Source organism: Trichosurus vulpecula, chromosome 4, assembly GCF_011100635.1.
Source record: "Trichosurus vulpecula isolate mTriVul1 chromosome 4, mTriVul1.pri, whole genome shotgun sequence".
In the NCBI taxonomy this organism is placed as follows: domain Eukaryota; kingdom Metazoa; phylum Chordata; class Mammalia; order Diprotodontia; family Phalangeridae; genus Trichosurus; species Trichosurus vulpecula.
This window is the reverse complement of record NC_050576.1, coordinates 46,199,534-46,226,171: the sequence shown is the minus strand read 5'-3', so window position 1 is coordinate 46,226,171 and position 26,638 is coordinate 46,199,534. Positions and strand designations below refer to the sequence as shown.

The window sequence follows — 26,638 nt, the reverse complement described above, 5'->3', positions numbered from 1 at the left end:
GATTTTGGCCAATATAGACTCTATTTTTCTGCTATCAGTTAAGAGAATTGCTGTTCTTACATCCTCAAAAGTTCCTAGAGTCTCATCTCCACAAGTAAAGTTTGGTGATGATGACCTATTCCTTGGGTCTAGAACATGTGGGATGAGGAAGGGGTAGAAGGTGGGGTAAGGAATGACATTTTAGGGAATAAAACAGGAAATTTTACCGTCAAACACATCAGATAATTTCCTGAACAAAGAAAGATTCCTTAGGCACTCTATTATGATATATTTCTCATAGTTCAGTTTCTAAAATGTCAAAAATAATATAGAAAACACAGTCATTTTTGCTACTTGGTCATTAAAAAGACAAGAACAAAACTCCCAATGGGTCTTGAAATAATCAGTGTTTATTAAGTGTAGCTCTTTTGTACATAGTGATTCAATGATTAAAAGAGAGACAATCTGACTATTCCCTCCTGACCCTTTATGTGATCATCATTATTTATAGACTGCAAAAAATTAAAACCCAACATATTGTCAAGGCATAGAATCACAAATATGTCATTAAAACAGGCATATGAGCTCCCAGGACTCCATGGACTCCATTGTGCTTACAGATTTGCAGTACTCAGACACTAATTGAAGTTACTCCCATAATGAATTTTTGCTGTGATTCTATCATTAAATTATCTGCATCATCCATAAGAGAAATTTGCCATCACATGCATAAAAACATTATTGGATATTTTTCTCCCTAACTCAGAGCCTAATTAATTGATTTTTGCATCTTTATAATTTATTATTAGTTTCTTAATGATTCGATTTGAATGCTCCAGGAATCTGAGAAAGCACAAGCTGACCCAAAGGGAAAGTTGGTCTATCGTTAATTATCATTGCTTTCATAGAACATTCTGTTTTTGTAAAGCATGTCACAGCTACTGATGAGTTCATCCATAGAACATCATGGTGAGGTAGGTCCAGTAGAGAGAAATGATTGAATCGGGGAAGAAAATACACTTTATAAATTAACCTGGCACTTAGCAAGCAAGGATAGTTTTTTGCTGTGACACCCAATACTACTACAACAATCTGACATCTCTTCGGCAGAGGGATGGTTTTTGATGACTGGCAAAAATGGGTTACAACTTTGAGGACAGCTTCCTTTTGACCGTGCCAGTAATTTTGCCATATGGGTTGTCAGTAGGGAGCAGAACCTATGGAAAGAACCGATACTATTAGCTTGAGGGAAATAGACATCTAGCCATTCACTTGTGTTTTATTAATTTATGTCATGGAACTATTCAGGAAAAATGCACATAAATTATATATATATATATATGTGTGTGTGTGTGTGTGTTTTTAAAAATGAACATACAAGCACATAGTATGCCCTTAATTATACACACACACACATACACACTCATGAATATGTGTATATATGTACACATATATATGGCATTGTTAGGGAACGAGATATTCCAAATAAGCTAATTTTCTATATACTTATGAGCTGAACTCCCTCATTCTGCTTCCCCAGCACAAAAAATTTTTTTGAAAATATTTTAAATATTTTATAAGCATCTCTCCCAAGTGTTACATAGAATCATAGATTTAGAACTAGAAGGAACCTCAGAGACCCTTCTCTTTTTAGTTTACTTTTGAGTAAACTGAGGCCCTCACTAAGTAATTTGTTCAAGGTTGCAAAGGCACTAAATTATCAGAGGCAGAATTTGAACTCAAGTCCTCTCACTACAGAGCCAGCATTCTTTCCAGTGTAGCATAATTACCCCCTTGTTAAAAAGAAGAGAAGACATTATATTTACGCCTTTTCTCTTTACTTCCAAATCATTTTCCACCTCCATCTTGTGACAAAAACGATTTAGCAAAAAGATCTGATGCAGAACCCTTATTTGACAACCTATCCAATATTCTGTTCTCAGAGTCCCCCAGCTTTTTTGATATGAAAGAGGAGGTATGTTTTATTATTTCTTTTCTAGGACCTTCACTGCTTTTTCCATTACTCAAGGTTTAACTTCCTTTTTTTAGTTACTCTGCCTTCAACAGAGAGTAATTCAATGTTGTGGTGGATCCTTGCTTTGTTCAACAATGCAACATTTGACACACTTATCCAACAAGTAATTATGAGGCTGTGGCACTGTGGTAGGACTGGAGGTTAGAGAATTATATAGTCCCTGCCCTCATGGAGCCTACATTCTACTGAGGAGGGGAGAGAAAGAACAGCTTGAGTGCTCGCGCGCACACATACACACACACATACACACACACACATACACACACACACACACATACACACACACACATACACACACACACACACACTTCAATAGAAACTGTTTACCAGATACACTCAAAATTATTTTGGGGAGGTTATGAAGGGTGTGGAGCACCAAGATGGGATTCCCTTGGGAAGCTGCCCCTGAGCTGAGCTTGGAAAGAAACCAGGCTTCCATGAGGTGGAGGTGAGGTGGAAGTGTGGAGGCATAGGAGGGAGACTGGGCAGTCAAGAAGGAGATGGAATGTGGCGTGTTGGGAGCAGAAAGTTGGTCAGTTTGGCTGGACTGTTGAGTTCATGAAGGAAAGTGATCTACATTCAGGAAAGCTGGAGAGGGAAGCCTTGGCACTTCACTGTTGGGGGCTTTAAAAACCAAACTGAGGAGTTTGTATTTTATCCTAGAGGTCCCCCCTAGGGAGAAGGGGGAGTTTCTTCAGCTTTGGTCAGCACTGTGCTTTAGCAATACAACTTTGGCAGCTTGAGTGGAAAGAGGAGTGGAAAGGTGAGATGTTGATCTCACTGAGGTGACTGTCCATGGTTGCACCCAATCCATACCTTCTCATTCTAGTTCTTCTCCCTGTCCTACCAAAATTCTTGCCCTACTTGAAGATTTCCATTTTAATTCCATACAAATCAATCAACAAGCATTAAGCCCAACTATATGACAGGCACTGTGCTAAGCCCGGAAGATACATAAAGAGGCAAAAGACAGTCCCTGCCCTCAGGGAACTCACCATCTAATGGTGTTTATCAAGTATAAGACCCTGGGAAAGCCAAAAACTAAGCAGCCCCAGCCTTAACAGTCGACTACATTTTAAATGCCATGAGTATCAATACAGTCTTCACATCACCCATCTGGCATCTTGAAGATAATTTAACATTTTATCAAAGACTCAAGGCCATCATTATGATAATTAGTGCACTTTGTCACAAAGAATGATACTCTCAAGTGTTGCTTGCCCCTGGTCTAGAGAGCTCCAGAGGGCTATGCTTTTGGAATTCTCTCCTCTGTTTTTTTTTAGGATTTTTTTTCCTGTCTTCCTCACAGTCAGTTGCCCTTTCTTCCTCCTGTCAATTCCGAGTGTCCTTTCCTCCTCCTGATTTCCCGGCTTCTGATCTGACTAGAGCAGAAAACCCAGGTAACTGAATGTGTTACAATTGCCTATAAAGTAAGAATGAATGGATCCCAAGAGAGGGACTGACAGGGTTTTCCTATGGAGCAAAGCACAGGAGTGTTAAGTACATGGACTTGGTACCCTCTGTTCCAAGAGCTCAGAGAGACCTATTTTGCTCTGCTCCAGAGAATTAAGCTGTAAGATAAGTGACCTCTGGATAAATGAGAGGTCATGTTAAGTGACATATTAACAGAACCTCACATGTGGGTAATTTCACTTTCTGTTCCTCATCCTGTTCCTTTTGCTTTTTCTTTTTGGAATCATCTCCCCCCTTTTTCTTTTCATCTCACTCATTTTCTGTGATCTCCCAATCAGCTTGATTTTGGTCACAGGGAAAAATGAACAGATATGTGTTTGCATCAGTGAATGGTGAGGCTCCCTCCTAAGGAACTCTAGGCATTCATAGAATTGCCAAAATTTAGGAGTTTAGATCCTTGAGTCTAATCCCCTCCCTTTGTGGATAAAGGAACTGAGAGTTAAGAGTGCTGAAATTTCTTGCTCAAAGTTACTCAGATAATAAGAGACAAATCTGGTACCAAGATCCCATGTCTTCTGCCTCCTAGTGGTCTTTCAACTATATAATACTACCAGGGGAAGGGAGGGGAAAGAGAGGTACTCTCCATCTATATTATTAGATATACCTTATATTAGACAATTAAAATAGCACACTCTCCGGAGCCCTCCTTGGAAACTCATGGGGATGCAAAATTTGGCACTTTTCACTGCCAAATTACTGGAGGGATGATATAAGATTCTCTTGCAAATGTGGACCCTACAGTGGGGCTCCCAGAATGGGAGGCTTGAGGATGAGGGTCTACCTGGTCAACCCTTATAGAAGCCTTTATTACCCTGTGATCCTGAGAGTCTGGGGAGGCTCATTTGCTTCTCTCAGCAGATATTGAGGTATTTTCTTCTTAACTGATACCTTCTACATGAGTCCTTTTCTGATTCCTACAGTGTCTTCTCCCAACAAATCACCTTATATTTATTCTGTATATAATTCAAATATACTTATATATGGTTGCACTGTAGATAGAGTGATGGATTTGGAATCAGGAAACCCTGAGTTCAAATCTTGCCTCAGATACTTATCAGCTATATGACCCTTGGCAAGATACTTCACTTCTCACCTCAGTTTCCTCAGCTGTAAAGTGGGGGAAATAGTAGTACCTACCTCTCAGGTTGTTGTGAGGATTAAGTGAGAGTGTATATAAATGTTTTGCAAACTTAAAGCACTTATAAATTCTAGTCATTATTATTATGCTGCTTCTCCTGACAAAATATAAGGTCTTTGAGGACAAGGAATGTTTCCCTTTGCTTTTGTATCCCCAGTGCCTAGCATAGTGATTGGCACATAGTACAGGCTTAATAAATGTCTATTGACTCATCAGTTGACGCTACCTTGCTGTTTTAGGCTGAGGTTCCATGAAAGGGACCTGGAAGGAGAAATATCATTATGTACAACTTGCATCAGCTTCCTTCTTTGGTCCCAGAGCTCCATTATTACTCTGGACTAGGCACTAAGCTTTTCTTAATATGCCACTCCAGTAAATGCTTTCTCTTTGAGCTATTTTGTCCTCTGGCTGACTATGAAGCTAAGCACACTGGTAGGGGCTCATGAACTATATTTTTAAGGATGCAGGCATGCAAAATATTTTGATCCTAAAAGAGCCATCTTTTGGCGATTGTCCTGTGAGTTGGCATGGGGAAGGGTAGATGCTTGTTCTCAAGAAGAGGCAACATGGAGAAACTAGCAAGGGTATAAAGAAAAACATGGCACAAGCATGCCTGAGGCATCTAGCCTAGAGAGTCTATAGAACCTCTAGTCAAAGTGCAGTATTTCCAATGTTTGACCAAAATTGTGTATACTGCCTGGCCATTGTGGGCACTAGATTTGGTTGGAGGAGGAGAATCTGGGCTCAGATCTCAGCACTGCCACTAACTTCCTATGAGGCCTTGGGCAAATTTTTAAATCTGCTTAGGTCTCAGTTTCCTCATTTTCCAAATGAAGCCTTTGGACCATTTGAATCCAAAAGGTCTCTTTTCAACTTAAAATCCTATGAAATATAGGAAACCTTATAATATTTTAGCATATGTGTATATATATATATATACATATGCCCATATATACATGTAAACATATGTATTATATATATGTTTTAACACATACATGCACATAAGAGGCAATATAACATAGTGGATAGTGGGCCAGCCTTGGAGGCAGAAAGACCTGGATTCAAATCCTACCTGTGACAATGTTGACTGTATGACCATGGTGAAGTTACTTAACTTCTCAACACCCCAGGCAACTGTCTAAGACTCTAAGTTACAGATGAGCTTCCAGTTTGCATTGGTGGGGGGAGTTCCTCTCAGGAACTTCCCCACATGCATGAAGTTAATAGTCCAGGACATAAAACATACATATGAACACGTATATGGATACATAGGTATTTTATGTAACTAATAGATATAATCATATTAATAGAAAAATCCAAATTTTAAAAATCCATCAATTAAATTGGGACAAGAATAATTTAAGAGGAATGTTACCGTGGGATGCTGATGATAAGAAACTGCCAATAGATTGAAATGATCAGAAGTGCCTTCCCTCTTTTATCTCCTCCCCCCACCATCCCTGTCTTTTAGCAATAGGGAATAACTACTCCTGATTCCAGTGCCATTAAAAATGTCCCTGGGCTTTGTAGGTAGATAAATGAAATGATTTAATTGGTTTTCTACTTCACAAGAGAAATGAAGACAAACAAACATACGAACAAGAGACCTTCCCAAAATTTAGCTCGTTTTCTAAAACCAGACATCATGGATGGAAGGCAGCCCCCTCATCCCACCTTCTATATTTCTAGTTAGAAATATGAACATCCTTTCATCTTCCCTAAAAATCTTCCTTACTACTGGAATTGCTGCTTCCTAATCAATAAAACTCTTTAGCTGGTTGAGGAGGAATAAAGCACTGACATGGGGGAAGGTAGCACTTGCCAGGGAAGTCTCCCAGAGAGCTTTGTACTTTGAACACCTTCTATTCTCTTTGTCCCTCTCCATCTCCACCTCTGCCTCCCCTCCAAGCATCCAATCATCCATCTACTCCTAGACTATCCAATCCTTGAGACCTTGTAGTTCCCGGAGTGTGGAATTCTTAATTAGCAGTCACCTTGGAAGACCCAAGAGCGGCTAAGATGGTAGATAGCTTTCTGCTCTGAAAACGTAGGGCGGGAGAGGTAGCTGGCTATTGAGAGTGGCTATGTGCCCAATACTCCAAAAGTTTCCTTACCTCTTCTTTGTTGATTAGCCCCATTTTGGACATGTCGATGGTGAAGTAGTGGATGTTGGGGAGGCTGATTTCCATTTCTTCTATCTAAAATCAATTCAATAATATGGAGTGTGATTGTTTTGAACCTCCATCCATCCACCCACTTTCTCTTAACCACCCTCCAAATTTTTCCTGTTTAAGACTTTCTGTTGTTAAATCGTTTCAGTCATGTCTGACCCTTTGTGATCCTCTTTGGGGTTTTCTTGGCAAAGATACTGGAGTGATTTGCCATTACTTCTCCAGCTCTTTTTTCAGATGAGGAAACAGGTTAAACAGGGTTAAATGACTTACCCAGCGTCACACAGCTAGTAAGTGTCTGAGGCTACCTAGCTGCTGTCCCTCGGGTATTTGTAATATTTCTTCTTCTCCTCCTACTCTGCTCCTTTGCCAGCTCCCATCTCATATTATCCAGGTCAGCTCTTAGGCTACTTCTATCATTCTATACTAAACATATTCAATTCTTTCCACATAAGCCCCTAACCAGCCCCTCCTGTCAACCACCCTTTGCCCACAACCTCCTTGCTCCTCTCCACACCCCTCCTCGTGTCTTTTGGTTCATTACAAACATAGATCCACTCAAGGGTATGCTACCAGCTAGTGAAAGTAAATTGCTAAATTTTCAGCGTGAGCTCAGAAATAGGCTAACACTGCAAATCAGTGCTAGCTTGATTGTTTTGTTGATTGCCTAGACTTAAGAAGGTGATAAAGAAAATGTTAGTAATGCAGATTATACTGAAAAGTATGTCTTCTGCGCTCAAACATTTATCAGCACATCCTTGGATCCATGCTGAGACCATGAGGTGGTGACATAGAAGTGCTATAGGTCACGGTTATCCTAAATCAGTAACAAATGAAAAGGAAGCAGAGTTTTCAACAAGTTGGGAATGATGCTATTGACCCATATTGCCAATCCAAGTCATCTCCTGTTCTTTTTTCTTTGCTGCACAGAATTATTAAGCCGTGGCAGGTTGTTTTTTTTTTATCTGGTATTCAGTTCTCTTTTTTGTCTTCAAGATCTTTCTTAAGACAAGAGGATCTCCAGCAAGTTATCCCAACCTAAACTCTCCAAAGGGTTTAGTGAAAAAAAGATACCTCTGGAATTTGGCTCAGGGAGGACACTTGAATGTCGTAGAGGGTCTTCTGAACTGAAGGGGAATACTCTCCTTTGTCATACGGCCCAGCAAATTTCTCCAGGACGATATCTCGAACACCATTCCTTAAACATAGAAAGGGAAAATAATAAATTCAAGAGACAGCAATGGTATGACCTTTTTTTGTAAAAAAAAAAAATGAAGATTTCATTAATAATGCCACTTCTTTTTAGTATGACTTTACCTGTCCCCTCCTGCCCTTCTCCTCTGCCTCCCCCCACCTCATCTCGCTAGGGATCCTAATATCATGATGCTTATGCTTTTCATTTCCCCATGCAGTAAAGGCAAACAATATTTCTAGTCGTCTGATAGATGATCAAATATGAGTCACTGGAAAGAAAGAACTTTTAAGAATATTAGAACATTGTGATATTTGGTTTTGCCTCAAAATCTCATTACCACTCCCTCTGTACATCTCGTCTCCAAACACCCGCTCCCCAGTACACACACACACACACACACACACACACACACACACACACAGACACAGACACACACTCACACAGACATACACACACACACACCCCTTCCTTGGCCCCTGGCATCAAGCTACCAGGCAACTTCCATCACCTAGTGCATTTGACAACTGGCACCAGTGAGATACAAACTCCCCCAGACTCTAATCCTGTCAGGAAAATAGGAAGAAGGTATTTGACAACTTCAATCCTCCCATTCCTTACCCCAGCTAGTCCCCAAATTGATAACAAAACTATATCTCCTTGCACTATCTGATTCCCAATGCAGGCCTAGCTTTCTTTTAAAACCACACCAAACTGAAAGGCTAGCATACTTAGAAGGTAGCATTAATAAATAAACATGTATGGGTATGTAAATATGTATGCATATACACACATATACATACATACATGTATGTATTTCAGATGAAATACATCTTTAAAATAAAGAAGAGCGATGGGGATTGGTCATGGGACAGAATCACAGAGCAGGATTTGGCAGTGGCCAGACCATTCTAGAGAGTTCGGTTCAGTTCTGGGCAATGTCTTTTTCAAAAGAGATCATGACAAATCAAAATCCATCCAGAAGAGAGTGACTAGAATGGTGAGAGATCTGGAAATCATGTCATATGAAGAATGGTTCAAGACACTGGGGGTGATTTGCCTGGAGAAGAGAAGACTTAGGGAGGTCGTGATGGCTGTCTTCAAGCCTTTGGATGGACTTTTTAATTTTTTTTTGTAATATAGAGGAAGTTGACTTAAAGATTCAGAGCTGGAAAGGACCTTTGGGGCAAAGTATCTTAGTACTTCAAAGGCTGTCTAGTCCATCCTATTCCTAAATTCAATATGATTCACCAAGCATTTATTAAGCACCTACTGTGTTCTGGGCACTGTGCTAAGTGCTGAGGGTGTGAAAAGAGTCAAAAGACAGTCCCTGCCCTCAAGGAGCTTGCTGCCTAATAGGAACAAACATCCTCTCTAAAACTCACCCAAGAAAGGTCATGTAGTCCACCTCCTCATTTTACAGTTGAGAGAAGTGAGACACAGAGATGTTATATGATTTGCCCAAGGTGACACAAGTATGACAAAATGACAGAGTGAGACATTTGAACTCAGGTCCTTCTGACTCTACCCAGAAATTTTCCCATGCTGCCTCTGAAACACCTGTTCTGTGTCACAATAAAGGACAGAGAGGGAGAGAGACAGAAAGACAGAGAGAGAGAAAGACAGACAGACAGAGATAGAGAGGGAGGGAGAGAGAGAGAGAGAGAGAGAGAGAGAGAGAGAGAGAGAGAGACAGAGAGAGAGACAGAGACAGAGAGAGACAGAGACAGAGACAGACAGACAGAGAGACAGAGACAGAGAGACAGAGAGAGACAGAGACAGAGACCGAGAGAGCTTTGTTAAGCATGTACATGCCAGGTCCAAGCACTAGAATTATTCAAGAGAAGAGAACCTACAGTCACCCATCATCTAGAGATATCAGAGGAGGCATTCCCTTATGAATGTGGTGTTGGTTTATTTGACCTTCTGGTGCCATGGACTCCAACCCAACCCATGGGGTTGGGGGATCAGTACATGCTCCTGCTTCCTCACCATACTGCTTGGAAGTCCACATTCTGGAACTGATTGTAACGCCACTTGCAGTAAACCTGGGTGGCAAAGCACCGGTCCTTTACTTCAGGAAGGGTCGTGAACTGGTCCTTGATGAAGCCTTCAAATCCAGACTGGGTTGTTTTCAAAACCTTCATATCCTTGAGGCCAGAGTGAATGGTTGGGGGTCCTGTTCAGGGAAAAAGAAGTAGAGAGGAGAAATTAAACTGGTAAAAGCCTGATCCCAGTGGAGAAGAAAAGCAGAAATTCTGGGGGTGTTGCAATTTTCACAAAACAACCCGGCTTTCTCCCAAAACACTACTTTCTCCCAGACCCATCACATTGTGCATCTCCCAGGAGGCTTTGAAATTCTTAAATTAAAAAATTCAGAATAACCTTTTCAGAGAAAACATTGTTCTCTCTTCTATGGATTTGCTTTTATCAGCTCTTCTATTTACAATGTATTTCTCACTGTTATCAAGACTCCAACTCCACCCCAATCTAGGCCTGTTCAAATTGAAAGTAGGAGTCCGAAAGATTCTCTAAACCACCCATTTAAACTGAAACACCCAGAAATGAATACCCTTGTTCCTCCATGCTGCCATACCCAAAGGCAGGCATTGTGTACGGTAATTAACATTCTGCATTTTAATGAAAAGTCTGCGGGTACAGACGCAGTCTTACAGAGTAGATTGAGAGCCAGCATTGAAGTAGGGAAGACTTGATTTCAAATCCCACTTTTGATGTAGCCTTTTGATTTGATCCTGGGTAAGTCATTTAAGCCCTCAGTGACTAGGCAACTGTCTAAAATTATAAATTTTAAAGCAGGAGCTAATAGAAGGTAGGGGGAGTGCATTGGGGTTCTATACCAACAGCTCCCTAAACCAGTGAAATCACAAAATCATAGGCATGGACAGCACGAAGGAAACCCCCTACCCAGGGTCATCTAACACGTCTCCTATTGTCCTTTAACTCCTTTTATTATAATACTGGACACAATATTATGGGCTAACCATTGAGGTTATTCATTCAATAAGCATTTATTAAGTACCTACCAAGTGCCAGGCATTGTGTTAGGAGCTAGGGACACAAACCCCTCCAGAATCTGGCTTTAGCCTGTCTTTTCAGGCTGATTAAACATTACTGTCTCTCATGCATATTGCATTTCAGCCAAACTAAAATATTTCTTTCCTGTTCATTTTTGTATGGAACAATGTTGGCCCTCAAGGAACTTACATTCTACAAAGGGATTAATGGAGGAACAGCACATACACAGAAAAGTGAATGCAAAATATATGCTGAAGGAAGTCATTAACAATAAGGATGTCAGGAAAGGTCAGAAAAAGTACTGTGTCAGAGGTGGCACTTTGCATGGATTGTCCCCTCTGAGGGGAATGCTCCTCCTCACAATCACCTCTTGGAATCCCTGGCTTCCTTCTAGAGTTGGCTACAGCCTCGTCTGGTCTCCTAGCTGGTAATGCTTTCTGTCACCTTACAGTGTATTTGTATATGTCTATATAGGCAGGTATTGTTTCCTCATTATAATGTAACCTCTTAGAGGGTAGAGACTGTTTCAGTGTGTCTAGCACGATGCCTAGAAAACAGTAGACCCTAAGAAAAGGTTTGAAGGAAGCTAAGCTTTCTAAGAGGCAGAGATGAGGAAGGACTCCGTTCCAGGAATGGGTGGGTGGGTAAAGGACACATTGTACAAAGGCGGAGAGGCGAGATGTGAGATGTCATGAAGAGAAAATACAGAGGTGAGTTGGTCTGAAATGCATCCTGTATGAGGCAGAGTAATGTTTAATCAGCCTGAAAAGAAAGGTTGAAGCCAAATCCTGTAGGACTTTCAATACCACAGAAAGGTGTTTGCATTTTATCCTAGAGATACTAGGAAGATGTTGAAGGTTCTGGGGTGTGGGTGTGTGTGTGTGTGTGTGTGTGTGTGTGTGTGCGCGTGTGTATACACCACTCTCTATTTAAAATTGCATTTTATTTTATTTTCAGATCTGCCTTCTCTCTTTCACACATCCTCTTATCTCACAGTTAAGGAAGCAAGAAAAATAAAACCCCTGTTACAAGTACATATAGTAAAGCAAAACAAATTCCAGTGCTGATCATGCAATAAAAGAAAAAAAAAGCCATGTCTCGATCTGGGTCATTTTTCTACCATGCATATTCTTTTAATGCATGTATTTCAGAAAGTTTTGCTCGCCACCACCAAGCGATTCCAGTGTGGTAGTGTGGTTAAGTGGAAAGAAACTGGTGACGTGGGTTTTGGGGAGCTGCTGAAGGTTCTTAAACAGAGGAGTATCATTGTTATATCCATGTTTTAAGACTACTCAAATGGAGTCAAGATGGGCAAGTGACAGGAAGGACTACCCAAAGGGTTATACTTTAATGAACATTGCTTCATCTAAAGGAATACCTGTACCACTCCTTCATCTCCACTCAATGGTCACAGGTCCCATTACCTCTCAATTCTGTCGATCTCAAAAGTCCAGGCAACTTTGATTCTTGGAGATAAGCCACTTATTTCCAAATTGCTATTGGGATTCTAGAAGGAATTAATTCAGAAAGTGGTTCTCCTCAGTCTAAGTGGATCCTTGACCAGATTCCCTCCATGGGCAAAGGTGACTGGTTTGGGTTACAAAATGAAGGGTCCCATCAGTTTAGCTTTATTGAATGTTAAGTAGCCTTTTCTGAAGACCATCAGCAAACATTTATTTAAGTACTCACTAGATACAAAACATGAAAAGCTCATGGACCCCAGCTAAATTCTAGTTACAGATTTTAATAGCACAGTGATTTATACTCCCTACACAGTTTTAATTGAAGTGGTTCAATAGATATTGCTCTGCACTCAAGAGTAGCTGAATTTCAGTGAAAGTGGAATAATTACTATTTCACGTTCCTCTCTGTTACGTCCTATGGAGAACAATGACCAGTAAAATGTTGGTTCGTTAAATATGTATTAGTATCTGCAGTGTTCAGTGTAGTGTTCTCCTCTAAACAAAGCTAGAAATAATCGATTTTTTAAAAATACCAAATATCTATGGCAATCCATGATTAAGAAAGGAGGATAAAAGCAGCTGGGAAAACAGGGCTCTGTCCTGGGCCCCTTCCAGTTCAACATTTTTATGAATTACTTGGATGAAGGAACAGTTGTCATGGTCCTCAGATCTGTAGGCAACATAATTATGAAAGCAATTAACTGGCACATTGGATTCAAGAACCAGGATCCATCAATATATCCATGGGCTACAATGATGGAGTCAAGTCAAGTAGGGTGAAAATTACTAGAAAAAAATGTAAATTTGTTTACTCAGGTTTAAAATGTTAACTGTGGCAGGGCAGGGCAGGGGACTTCTGGCCAGATACCTCTTAACAATGTCAGAAGAATGAAAAACTTGGGAAGACTTGAGAACTTTGATCCACACATTGACCAACCATGATTCCAGAGGAGCGATGATGAAGAATGTCACCCATCTCCTGACAGAAAGATTATGGACTCAGAGGGCAGAATGAAATATACATTTTTTGGCCATGGACAAAGTAGAAATTTATTTTACTCAACTATGCATAGCTGTTATAAGAGTTTTGATTTTCTTTTTCTTTATTTCTTAGATGGGAGGTAGGAAGGAGAGAAAATAAATGCTTAATTGAAAAAAGTAAATTTTTTAAAATAAAAGGGGTCTTTGGATTTTAGCAGACTGCAAATCCAATATGTATTTATAGTGTCAGTGTCATCCTATAATGTCCAAAAAAAAACCAGTTTAGGAGATTTTAGACCATGTACTAGAGGAAATGTATCTGGAGCAAAGGAAAAAAAATTGTCCTCCTCTACCCTGTCTTGGTGAGGTCAGTTCTGGGTTTCACATTTTAGGAAAATGTCTTAATAATTTGAATTATTTCAAAATGAAATGGGTTCCCTTGGGAAGTAGAGTTCTCCCTCAACAGAAATCTTCTAGCAGATGCTGGATGACCACTTGACTATTATGTTCTAGTGGGGATGCCTTTTGGGTATAGATTGAGTTAAATGGCTGCTGATTACTCTTCCAACTCTAATATTCTGTGATTCTTTTAACTCCATGCAGGACATTGAGAAGCTAGAGTATGTCCAAAGGAGGGTTACTGGGGGATTAAAGGACTTGAAACCATGTCATTCAAGTATTGGTTGCAGGGACCAGGAATATTTGTGTTTGGGGAGGAATAACATGATGGCTATCTTTGAGTATTTGATGGGTAGTCATGTGGAAGGCAGATTGGACTAATTTGACTTAGACCTTGAGGGCAGAACTAGGCTGGAATTGGAAATAAGAACAGAATAGCACCATCTGTGTCTTTGTTGCTTATAACAGAATAGAAAGTGGTTCACAATGCCTTGGGAAGGAAAGACTTTTATAAACACAGTGCAATTCTAATAATCTTCGTCATCATTTGCTTCTATACAAAAGCTCAATCAACTTACTTCCACCCAGATGATACCTACCATCTCTGTGCAGAAGTCCACCAAGGGAGCTTTTCTCTTGCCTGGATTCCATATTTTTTCCTTAACTCACTATGAACCAGGCTCATTCTCCCCCAGTAAATGGTCTTTGATCTATCTACCCCTGCCTGAATACTCTACAAGTCTCCCCTCCCACTTTGGAAGATCTTTTACTAGAATGACTTAATGTGGTCTTAATAATATCCCACTCCCTGCTATCTGTATGTTCTTCAGGGGTGTTAAATGTGGAAGCAATTATATTTCTTCATGACAGGACTTTTTTATGGCTCAGGGAAAGTTTTGTGCTTTGTGACACCTGATGGGTAGTAAGGAAATGGGTTTGTTTTCTATTAATTGTCAGTGAGTTCCTTTCCCTTAGTGAACTAAAGGGTAGAGTATATGGTTCTTTGGGAAAGAAATTGCAGTCTGGTAGGTTAATGAGTATGTAGGAGGAATACTAAAAGCCAGAGAAAATTATGTTGCAGGAAAATTGAAGTGTTGAAAACTCTTTCTCCTCTTCCTTTCTCCCCTTTTTTATCCTGGTGCATTACTCCACAATCATTGAGGGAAACCTGAAAAGCTGATTAAGTGGTTTCATGGAAATGCAACCCAGAAAAGGGCAGTCTTTTTTTGGGGGGGTGAGTTGCTTCTTGTTTGCATAAATTTGAATATTCTTTGAGTGTGTGAAGCATAATATTTTCATTGGTGGATCTGCAAACTAAAAAGACTCCAACTCAGCCATTGTGCTGAGAGTTGGGATGCTGCCAATAGAGAAGATAAAATAAACTCCATATTTTATCTGGGGTTCTTAATGTCTGCCAAGACAAGTTAAAACACACACACACACACACACACACACACACACACACACACACAGGCTGTGTGAAAAAAGATTTTTTTTTCATAGAAAGAATGAGAGTGCCAGAGTCATGAGGGTTTATTCTGCCAAAAATGTGGTAATAGTTAATTGTCTCTGGGAACATAAGCCATTTCTTTCTGTGTAAAACTGAAGCCAAAATACATTCGAAACCATAACTACTTTCTCCATTTTCATAATGTATCAGTAAAGGGAAGGTTCCAAAAGAACTGAGGAGGACAAGTACTCCCATGTGTATTGTCAATTCTGTGCCAGTGTTGGAGGCAAGCCTAGACTTTGCATTGGGGACCAAGAGAATCCATGTGATCAACTCACTCTACTTACAGTTGCATGAAACTTAAAAAATAGTATATCACATCAAGTGCAAATCGTCCATTCACAGAGCCTAGAGTTGGAAGGGAACTCAGCACGGTGGGAAAGAGTATTGGATTTGGGGTCAAGGGGACCTAGAATCAGAACTGTTTCCACTGTTTACTACCTGTATAATCTTGAGTCAGTGATTTTCCCTCTTTGGGTCTCCATTTCCTCCTCTATAAATTGGACTAGATGACCTTGAAACTCCATCCCAACTCGAAATCTATGATTTTATCATCCATCTAGTCCAACCCATACCTAAATAGGCATCCCCTCTGCTGGACAAATGGTCATCCACCTTTTACTTGATGCATCTACTGATGGTCAACTTGCAAACCCCTGAAATGTTATTTGCTGATTAAATAGTCCAGATGAATGAGCACATCACTAGTGCCTTTTGTAGGGAGACCAGTGAGGTTTTGTTGTTGGCAGATATGCATAGTTAAGGCAGCAGTATTGATGGGCATGAGAGGTCTAGGACGATAGACATGCCCTGTTTTGTTCTAGATCCTAGCTTATTTATATTTCAATTGCAAAGCATCTTGGGAGCAAAGCTTACTTTGGTGCTCTAGCCTTGGCATTGATCCTTCAGATTTAGGGGGAGGAACAGATTCCCTGAATCAAATTTTACAGACTCAGGGCTCACAATGAAGGATATAACTGCATTATAATGAATTTTCTAAACCACATTCTGCTGGTTTTTGTTAACTTCCTGGCTAGCTATAGTGACCATAACCTCAGCTTTGTGCTGAAAGAGTTGTCAAGTCTGACTTTTTCAGGGAGAAGTATTTTAGCCTTTTCTAACCCAGCCCCAGCCTCTCTCTCTCTCTTGCATCATGGTCACTACTATTCCTCCCACAGTCTTTGATCCAGCCTTTTCTCTGTTCCTCACACATAACCGTTTCTTCAAAATGCAGTTAATGTACCACCTTCTACACAAAGCCTTTCCTGATGCCCCCAATTGCCAGTGTCCCTCTTCCAAACTGCCTTTTATTTTACCTTCATTCTCTATATAATTATATGGGTACTTGTCTCTGCCATAAGAATCGAAGCTCTTCAAAAGTAGGAACTGTTTCATTCTTTGCATTTGTATCCCTAGATCCAAGAACAATGCCTGACACATAGTAGGTCCTTAATAGATTTGTGTTTGTTGATTTATAGTAAACCATAAATTGTAATATAAACACAAATTATTGTTTTCCAAATGGAAGGCCATAAGAGAAGGAACTATGCATGGAGCAGCATGAAGCAATGGTCAGAAGTAGTCAGAGTTGCAGAAGGGTCCAATGAAAACTGAAGAAACACCATTGCATGAAGCAACAAAGGAATCTCTGGTGACACTACAGAAGGGAATGCCAGCAAGAGGGGAAATCTACCAGTAGGAGTGGAATCTAAATGCTACAAATCAACCCATGATTGATGTTCATGATGCCTGTAGGCAAAGTTTTCAGCAGAAACATTTCTGTCCTTTGCCTCACCTACCAAGACATGGCAACCAAGTTACTCTGCAGGCCATTGAGCAAATGCCCAGTTGGTCTTGGCATAATCCTTGGCCTGCATGGAGCATGAGCTCCCCACCCTGATGAAACTACAGTTCCTTCCTCTGACTATGTGCCAGTGTACATCTAGCCCATACTTTCTACATGCCTATGGGCATAACAATGGGTGGCACCATTGTTAGCAGTTTCTCCATGGATGACAGAGATTTAACTGCCTTTGTTATTAAAGTTAGGCAGCCTTGATTGAAGTCATAGGCAGGGTTTCAGGCCTTCTATAAGGTAAGGAAATAATTTAGTATCATTAAAACAGGGATAACAGAAATATCTATGGTTTCATCAGGGTCAGGATCTCCTAGTGTGGGAACTTCCTCCACTAAAAGAGATCTCAACCCAATTGTGACTTAATAGATAAGTCTGAAAGATTTTCCATAGGCACATAGAGGTTAAGGGATTGTCCCAAGTACATATAGCTAATATCAGAGAAGAAAAATATTATGTCTACTATAATAACTATAACAAATAGGACAGCTATAACAATATAAATGAACAGATCGCTAAATAAAAGTTGGACCCTGAGAAATACAAAAAGTAGATAAGGTCCCAGAGAAGAGAACATGAAAAATACCTCTTTCCTTCAATGACAGAGAGGTGGGGGAATCACTAAGGTTCCAATCTATTCTCCATACAGCTTTTAAAGTGATTTTCCTAAAAAATAACTCTGACCATGTTACTCCCCTATTCAAGAAATTCTGGTGTTTCCTTACTGCCTCAAATGTAAATAGCTCTTCTCTTGGTTTTACAAGCCCTTCACAAAATATCCCCAACCTACCTTTCCATCTTTATTATATATTATTCCCCTTTCCACACTCTACAATAGAGACAAACTAGCTTTCTTGTTCTACACATGTGATCCTCCATCTCTTTATCTCTGGGCCTTTGCAATGGTAGTCCTTTATTCCTGGAATATACTCCCTCTTCACCACCCACCCCCTTAAAATCTCTCATTTCCTAAAACAAAACAAAACAAAACAAAACCCCTCAGCTCATATCCTACCTTCTACATAAAACTTTCTTGATTCCCTACCCATCACCCTCATTTCGTATGGCCCACCCCACCTCACTACTCTGTACCGGCATTTCTCATTATATTGTGCTTTGCTTCATTGTACTTCAAAAATACTGCTTTTTTTTTACCAAATTAAAAAGTTCATGCCAACTGCATCAAGCAAGTCTATCAGCTCCATTTTCCCAACAGCCTGTGCTCATGTTGTGCCTCTGTATCACATTTGGGTCATTCCTGAAATATTTCAAACTTTTAAAATTATTATTATATTTGTTATGATGATCTGTGATTAATGATCTTTGATGTTCTTATCATACATGTATTGGGGCACGATGAATCATGCCCGTATAAGACAGTGTATTAATCAATAAATGTTGCATGTGTTTTGACTACTCCACCAATTGGCCATTCACCCCATCGCTTTCCCTCTCCTTGAATCTCCCTATTCCCTTCCCAATAATACTGAAATTAGGCCAATTAATAACCCTACAATGGCTTCTAAATGTTCAAGTGAAAGTCAATCACTCTGGCAAACTTAATTATCGTCTTATTTTAAAAAATTGCCACAGCCATCCCCAACCTTCAGCGCACTTACTGGACTATATAGTATAGTGTAAGCATAACTTTTATATGCACTGGGAAACAAAAAAGTTTGTGTGACTAGCTTTATTGTGATATTTGCTCTATTGAGATAGTTGCTTTATTGTGATAGTCTGGAGCCAAACCCACAATAACTCCAAACCTGCGATATCTCTGAGGTATGCCTGTATTTATATTTTTTGCTTCATCAATTACCATGGTTTAAAAAAATGTTTTTCATCACAAAATGATGTGTCTCTATATCCTGAGCTGTTCTGATCCTTGGAAAGGAGACTCAGTCTCTTGCTGGGGCTGTAGTAGAGGTATTCCAGCATGGTAGAGCTTGACAGATCTTATACTCCTCTGGCATTAACTTTAGAGAACCCAGGGCCACCTCCATACCACCAAGAGACATAAAAGTCAGACACTGGGTAGACTACCTGCTGCAAAGTTATGGGATAGTCTCTCATGGATAGGTTACAGTCTGCATTGTTGGGGAAATTGTCAAAACCGTGAGATCACAAATCTATTTGAGTATAATTTGTGTATGTTTAGATATGCACTTGTTGTCTGTTAACAGAATGTAATCTCTCTGAGGGCAAAGAATGTTTGTTTTTGGAGGTGGGGGGAGTCTTTGTATTGCCAGTCATTAGTACAGTGCCTGGCACATAATGGACCCTTAATAATTATAGATTTATTTATAGATTTATATATTATATTTATAATATATAATAAATTATATATAATATATATTATATATCTATATATTATATAGATATACATTTATAGATCAGCAGACTATTGTATACATTGTCAGACATGGCCTCTGTTTTGGAGGGTTTTGTTTAATATTTTTTTTCCTTTATTGCGAAGGAGGATACAATTTGGAAGGGGGCAGAAATAACTCGTATAAAAGCAAAAGTCATAAATAAAATGCATTTTTAAAAAATTGACAGCTTTGCAGCATTAGAAGCCTGAACTGTTACTCTACACAAGTGCAGGGTTTATAGGATACCTTATGCATGTTCCTTCTTTCCACTGAGTGTGTGTGAATATATGGGAGAGGGACCTCAAAGATTATTTTTATACCTTTTTATTAAATATCTTTGTTATGAATTAAGTGTAAGCCCTGGCTGACTAACCCATAGGGAGGGGCTGATGACTTATGGTTTGGAGAGCATTCTGACCCACAGAGAACATAGAACCTGGGGTAGTTCCCTGAAGGAAGCCCAGATGGAGAGGGGCTCCAGGTGCTATTCATGAAATGCCCTCCCCGTCTATGGAGGTGGCTCCCAAATTTATATTTTCAGCCCCGACCCCTCAGTTTTATCACTTCCCTGAACCTCAAACTCAACGCTGAACTCCAAAACTGAATTTATTTCGCACTTGTCCCCGAATGTACTTCTCTTTTAGACTTATTTCTATCATCATTCTCTACACAGTCACTTAGACACAAAGTCTTAGTTATCTCTTCTTTTGTAAATCCAATTAATTGCCAAGTCCTGCCTATTTGACCTCAGCAACACCTCTGGTATCTATCTCATCCTTTCTATTCCTGCCACCACCCTAGTTCACACTTTCATTACCTTGTGCCCAGACTATTGCTACAGACTAATAACTAGTCTCTTTGATTCTAATTTCTCCATCCACTCCTTTTCCAGAGTTGTCTTCCCTATGTTCAGACATAATCATAGGCATGCACGAATGTGGGCTGGATATGCCCAGGGGTTTCAGTACACACTGCCCACACTCAACTCGATTCACACCTATGGATAAGCTCATTTCACCACTTTGTTCACAGTTTTTTCAGTGGTTCCCTATTGTCTGCTGAATAAAGTCTGACCTTAAAGAATAATAATGTATGTGTCATAATGACCACCCAAAGCCCCAGGTTTTGATATTTTTAAATGATTTATGATAATATTTTTTTCTTCCTTGGATCTCACACAGTACTTTCTTATCTCCTCTCCTGGTTTAGAAGCTCCTTAAGGATAAGAATCCAATTGTATCATCTTTGCATTTCTCTCAGTATAGCATTGCACACAAAGCAGGCATTTAATGCATGTTGTTGACATGCATCAGTCAGCTGAGGCGATATTGCTTAGGAGATCGTGTCTTGGTCCTGGAATCAGGAAGACTCGAGTGAAAATCCTGCTCCAGATATTTATTAGCTCCCGACCCTGGGCAAATCACACAGTTTCTCTCAGCCTCATTCTCCACTCTTGTAAAAGGGAGATCATAAAAGCACCTACCTCCCAGAACTGCTGTAAGGATCAAAAGGGATAACGTACATAAAATGCTTTACGAATCTTAAAACAATAAACCCAATGAACACCAGTCGCTCCCTATTGCCTCCAGGAGCTGTTCTCTGCCTTCAAATCCCTTCATACCACAGCTCCCTCCTACCTTTCCAAGTTTTCTTGTACCTTAGTGCCCACCGCCGAGTACTCTTCTGTCCAGTGACACTGGCCTCTTGACTGTTCCCTGAACAAGATACTCCATCTCTCAGCTCCAGGCATTTTCTCCGGCTGTCCCCCATACCTGGAACGCTTTCCCTCCTCATCACCTACTGCCTTCCTTGGCTTCCTTCAAGTCCCAGCTAAAATCTCAACATCTACATGAAATCTCTTCCAAACCCTCTTAATTCTATTACCCTCATTCTTAATTATTTCCAATTTATCCTGTCTATAGCTTGTTTGTACACATTTATTTGCTTGTTGTCTCTCCCATTAGATCGTGAGCTCCTTGAGGGCTTTTTATATCCCCAGTACTTAGCACGGTGCCTGGCACATGGTAGGCACTTAATAAATGTTTATTGACTAACTGAAAGCACTATATAAATATTAGATATCCTTACTCACTTGAATGTTTAATCTTACTTTGCCTTACATTAATATCTTTCTATAGTGTCCCCTCAGTGTGATTTTAAGAAAGATAATTTTCAGTTTGGGGATAACAGATGGCTTGGAATCAGGGAATCTCAAAATTGGAAGAGATCCCAGCGATCACCTTTTACAACTCCCAGTTGAAACATGAATTCCCTTTATCACACTCCAAATATGTGGTCCATCTAACCGCCACTTAAAGAACTCCATTGATAAAGAACTCATTATCTCTCCTCCTAAGCTCTCCCCCTTTCAAACTTCCCATTTGTCTAGCCACCATTTGTAACCTGGGAGTCATCCTCAGCTCCTCACTCTCTGTCACCTCATAGATCCAATCAGTTACCGAGTCATGCTGGATCTATCCCCACCACATCTCTTACATCGGTCCCCTCCTCTTCTCTCCTATGACCGCCACCCGAGTTCAGATACCTTGCCAAAGCTATTGCCGAAGTTTTCCAGTTGTTCTCCCTGCCTCAAGTCTCTCTTCCCTCCAATTCATTCTTCACACAACTACCAGAGTGATATTCTAAAAGCTTGTGTCTGACCACATCATTCTCCTGATCAAGAGATTCTAATTCCTCAATGATAACATACAAACTACTCTTGTTGCTATTCAGTCGTGTCTGACTCTTCATGACCCCATTTTGGGGATTTTCTTGGCAAAGATACTGGAGTAGTTTGCCATTTCCTTCTCCATTTCATTTTACAGATGAGGAAACTGAGGCAAGCAGGGTGACATGACTTGCCCAGGGTCACATGACTGGTAAGTGTCTAAGGCCAGATTTGAATTCAGGAAGGTAGTCTTCCTGATTCTAAGCCTAGTACTCTCTCCACTGCTCCACCACCATATTCTGTCTGACATTTAAAGTCCTTCACAACCTGGCTCCATCCTTCTTGCTGTTCCTCACACCCCATCTCCCATCTCCTCACCTGGAATATATCCTGTCCTCACTTCTACATGATAGAATCTTTGGTTTCAATAATGATGATGATGATTGGAGAAATAATTTTTATCATTATTATTATAATTAACATTTAGATAATGCTTTTAAGGTTTGAAAAGTACTTTACAAATATCGAATATTTTATCCTTCAAAACTCAGTTCAAATGTCACTTCCTATATATGGTCTTTTTTCATCCCCACTAGCTGCTAGTGCTTCCCTCCCCTACCAAAAAATTATTTTTTATTTACTTTCACTATATTTTTACTATGTATTTCATGTGTACTTATGGGTGTCTATGCTGTCTTCCTTCTTTGTAAGGCCCCAGAGAGCAGAGACTACTTTATTTTGTCTTTGAATCTCCCCCACTGGTCCAGCCCCTGGCATATAGCAGGTACTTAATAAATGCTTATTGATCAACTGGTGCTGATCCTGCCCCTCCTCATCATCTCTTCTTCAAGCCAAAGAACACCAGTTCTTTCCACCAAGCCTTATGGAGAATGATTACAGTTCTCTGCAAGATCCCAGATAAATTCCAGCTTGTCCATATGCTTCCTAAAATATGTTGCCCGGAACTGAACACAATACACATACACCAGGTCTGGTGTGGTCCACAGTGGAGTGGAAGCGAATTCTCTCTCTCCCTCTCTCTTCTCTCTCTCTCTCTCCGATCGCTCTCTCTCTCTCTCTCTCCACACACACACACACACATACACACACATGCGCGTGTGCACACAAGCACACACATACACACACAGAGGCACATACACACATGAACACATATGTGTGGCCCTCTAGGTCCTTAAGGGTGTCCCTTTGACTGAATACAAACTTCACAGAAAAAATCCCCTTAATAAAATGATTTGTTCAATAGAACTTGAACTCAGTCAAAAGGCTGAACCCAAGGACCTATAAGGCCACAAGTAGCCTCAAAGCCATATGTTCCTTACCCCTGTCTAGATCTTATGACTGTCTTAATGAAGATATCTAAGGTGCTTTCTGTGCCATGCTACTAACTCATACAGAGGTGGAAGCCTACCCAAATCCCCAGGTCTTAATCTTCCTCCCACGCTGCTTTCCAGAGAAGTACAGCAAAAATTGACTCCTTCCCATGTTCAGTGAGCCTGTTGTCTGCCCTACTCCCAACCCCACTCGAGCTGTGACCATAACTTCAACAATGTTTTTCAGCCTCTTGGGATGAAGTGGGGAATTGCTGAGCATCCCATCAATTACTAGAATTCGGTTTCAAATGATTGTAATTCTGATAAGGAAGGACTTCCCCCTTCCACTAAGGCAGATGCTTCGAGCTGCTAAATAAACAAAGAGGATTTGAAATCATCAGAAAGAATATTTCTGTGATTTTCTCTAACAGATATTCTCAGCAAAGTATTACGTTATCACGTGACCACAAACCATGGAGAAGTCTTTTTAACCCAACCTAGCCCATAATTACTCAGCACCTCTCAGGTACCTGGCTTCTCTGACTGTTGGCCAGATCTGAAGAAGGCATCAGCTGTTTTTTATCACTTAGCACAGCGAGTGAGAAATACAAAAGGGTGGCTGAGATGCCAGAGATTTTCAAGGACACATATCTTGCTAATGCAAAAGCCTAACAGTTTGCAAAATTGTTTACTAATATTTGCATTCCTTTTTATCAGTTATAATGAGGTCCAGGTTGTTGTAATTAATCATTTTCTGTATTTAACTTGCAAATTTGGGGATAAGCAGCAGGAATTATGCAATTATCCTTGTCGCTGTTTAACTGATTTTAATTTAATATCAATGACTGGGTGGCAGAGCATGTGGAGAGAGTTAAGAAGGGGGCAGGTTGTAAAAAGCTCCAAATGCCAAAAAGAGGCATTCATATTTGACCCTATAAATAATAGGAAACCAGCGGAGTTTATTGGGTAGGGTTGTGACGTGACTTCGGGACCCGAACTTTGGCAGCCATGTAGATGATAGATTGGCAAAGGATGAGGCAAGGAAACCTATCAGAGGATATGGAAACTAACAATGTGACTGGTAAAGAAGACCTAGAGTGAGGTGGAGGCTGGGTGAGCAGAGAGAATGTGTTATGGAGATAGAAGCGACATGCTTCTTATTTTGGAGTATATCTGCTGAGAGGCTACATGATGTTGTGTATAAAGAAGAGTCCTCAGAGTGGAAAGACCTGGATTTAAGTCACACCTCTCATGCATCCTGGCTATGTGGCCTTGGCCAAGTCACTTAACCTCTTAGTGCTCTAAGTGACTCATGAAGAATATAAGTTGCAGAGAAAGTGTCAACCTGCATTGATGGAGAGAATTCTTTATCTGAGAGTTGCTCATATCAATGAAATCACAGGCCCAATCCCTATCCCTATATACATATATATGTACATATGTATGTGTGTATTTTATAGATAAATAGGACAATTTATATGTGCATATACATATATGTGAAGATTATAGATCCTTCAAATATATGGGCTTCCTCATACCCATGGTTTCCATGTCCAAAAAGCACTGTCCTAGAACTCTTACCACACAGAACCCTAGAAGGCAATGGAGCCTTCCTGGGACCTCTTGTCATTACAATCAACTACTCAAAGGGTTCTAGCTTTCTGAAAGCCTTAACTAAAATGAAGATAATTCAATGGACAGTGCTTTAAAATCTTCCATTTTTTTTCTCTGCTGCTGGCTTCAAAGAGCCAAAGCTGTCCTTGGGGAAGAGACAGGTTTCTTCTGCTGGACCCGGAGAGGAAAGACTAAGAACAACAGTTAAAAGTAACCAAGAGGCAAATTTAGGATTTATATGAACAAATAGAATTCCTAGTAATTAGAGCTATCCCACTGGAGATCTGCCATAAAAGGCTAGAAGACTATTCATGGAGTATGTCATAATGGGGATTCTGTTTTAGATTTAGGTTGGGCCAGATGGTTTCTAAGGCCTCTTCCAATGCTGTGATTCTGTGATTCTGTGAGATAAGTACTCCTTTAATAGAACGCCAAGGTAAAGTATAAGTTTCCATATCAAGTGAAGGTAACCTTCTGCATTCTCCACCCCTAGTCTCAGTTAAGGAACAGAAGAGTCTAGGGAGAAAAAAAAATGCTACCACAATACAAAGAGATGGATAGAGAAGTTCTTTCTCACCATTTGGACTCTGCTCAACTTCACAGAAGTGCGTTCCAGTGGGAGTGTTGATAAATGCATGAACATGCTCCACTCCATTCTGAAAATGAGAAAAATATCCAGTAAATTTTCAGCATCAATCCACATGCATTTTCTAAGTGCCAGACAGCTCTAAGCACAGTTCCCATCTTCAAGGAGCCCATATTCTATCAGGCAAAAAAACCATAGAGAGAACACATATATGTATGTATGTACAAAATAAATACATAAATATATATGCATATATATGTACATACACAGGGTGTTCCTAAAATCTGGACACATAAGCAATTGATGGCAATGTGGAGTTATTGCATTGAGTTCATGTGAATCTTGCAAAGCACATCAACCTTTGCATTGCAAATGAATTGAAGATGTTATTTGTTAATATTCCAATTAAATAAGATGTTGTTGAAAATTTCATTCATTTCATTTCATGCATACATGTATATATGCGTATATGTGTGTGTGTGTGTGTGTGTGTGTGTGTGTGTGTACAAAATAAATACATAAATAAATAACAAGGAATACAAAGAGGCAATCACTGGTGGCCAGGAGGACCAGCAACAGTGATGAATGAGCTGAGCCTGAACAACACATAGTTTTAGATACATAAACTGGGAAATACAACTTATTGAGCCGACCTTTTCCAAACGCTTCCAGGGAGTTTGTTCGATAGAGACTTTGACTCTAGTAATGTGGTTAAATGAAGAAAGGAAGTGCTCACAAATATCCATGGCAAATTTCTCTATGGTTTTGATCTGCAAAAGAGAAGCAAAACACCAGATGACATGAATACTTGGTCCCAGGTACACAGCAACAATAA

The 26,638-nt window shown here is 40.1% G+C and overlaps 1 protein-coding gene across 1 annotated transcript in view; it reads right to left on the bottom strand.

The window, feature by feature from the left end:
• Window positions 1-367: 367 nt before the first annotated feature.
• LOC118846458 (uricase-like) overlaps window positions 368-26,638 on the bottom strand; it is a 39,452-nt gene continuing 13,181 nt past the window's right edge. Inside the window, exons 3-8 of the mRNA XM_036755014.1 lie at window positions 26,457-26,573; window positions 25,795-25,873; window positions 9,981-10,167; window positions 7,871-7,994; window positions 6,740-6,823; window positions 368-1,196 (exon numbers count right to left, since the gene is read on the bottom strand). Coding sequence (XP_036610909.1) covers window positions 1,122-1,196; window positions 6,740-6,823; window positions 7,871-7,994; window positions 9,981-10,167; window positions 25,795-25,873; window positions 26,457-26,573 — 666 coding nt within the window. The 3' untranslated portion in view covers window positions 368-1,121. The remainder of the gene's footprint in view (window positions 1,197-6,739; window positions 6,824-7,870; window positions 7,995-9,980; window positions 10,168-25,794; window positions 25,874-26,456; window positions 26,574-26,638) is intronic.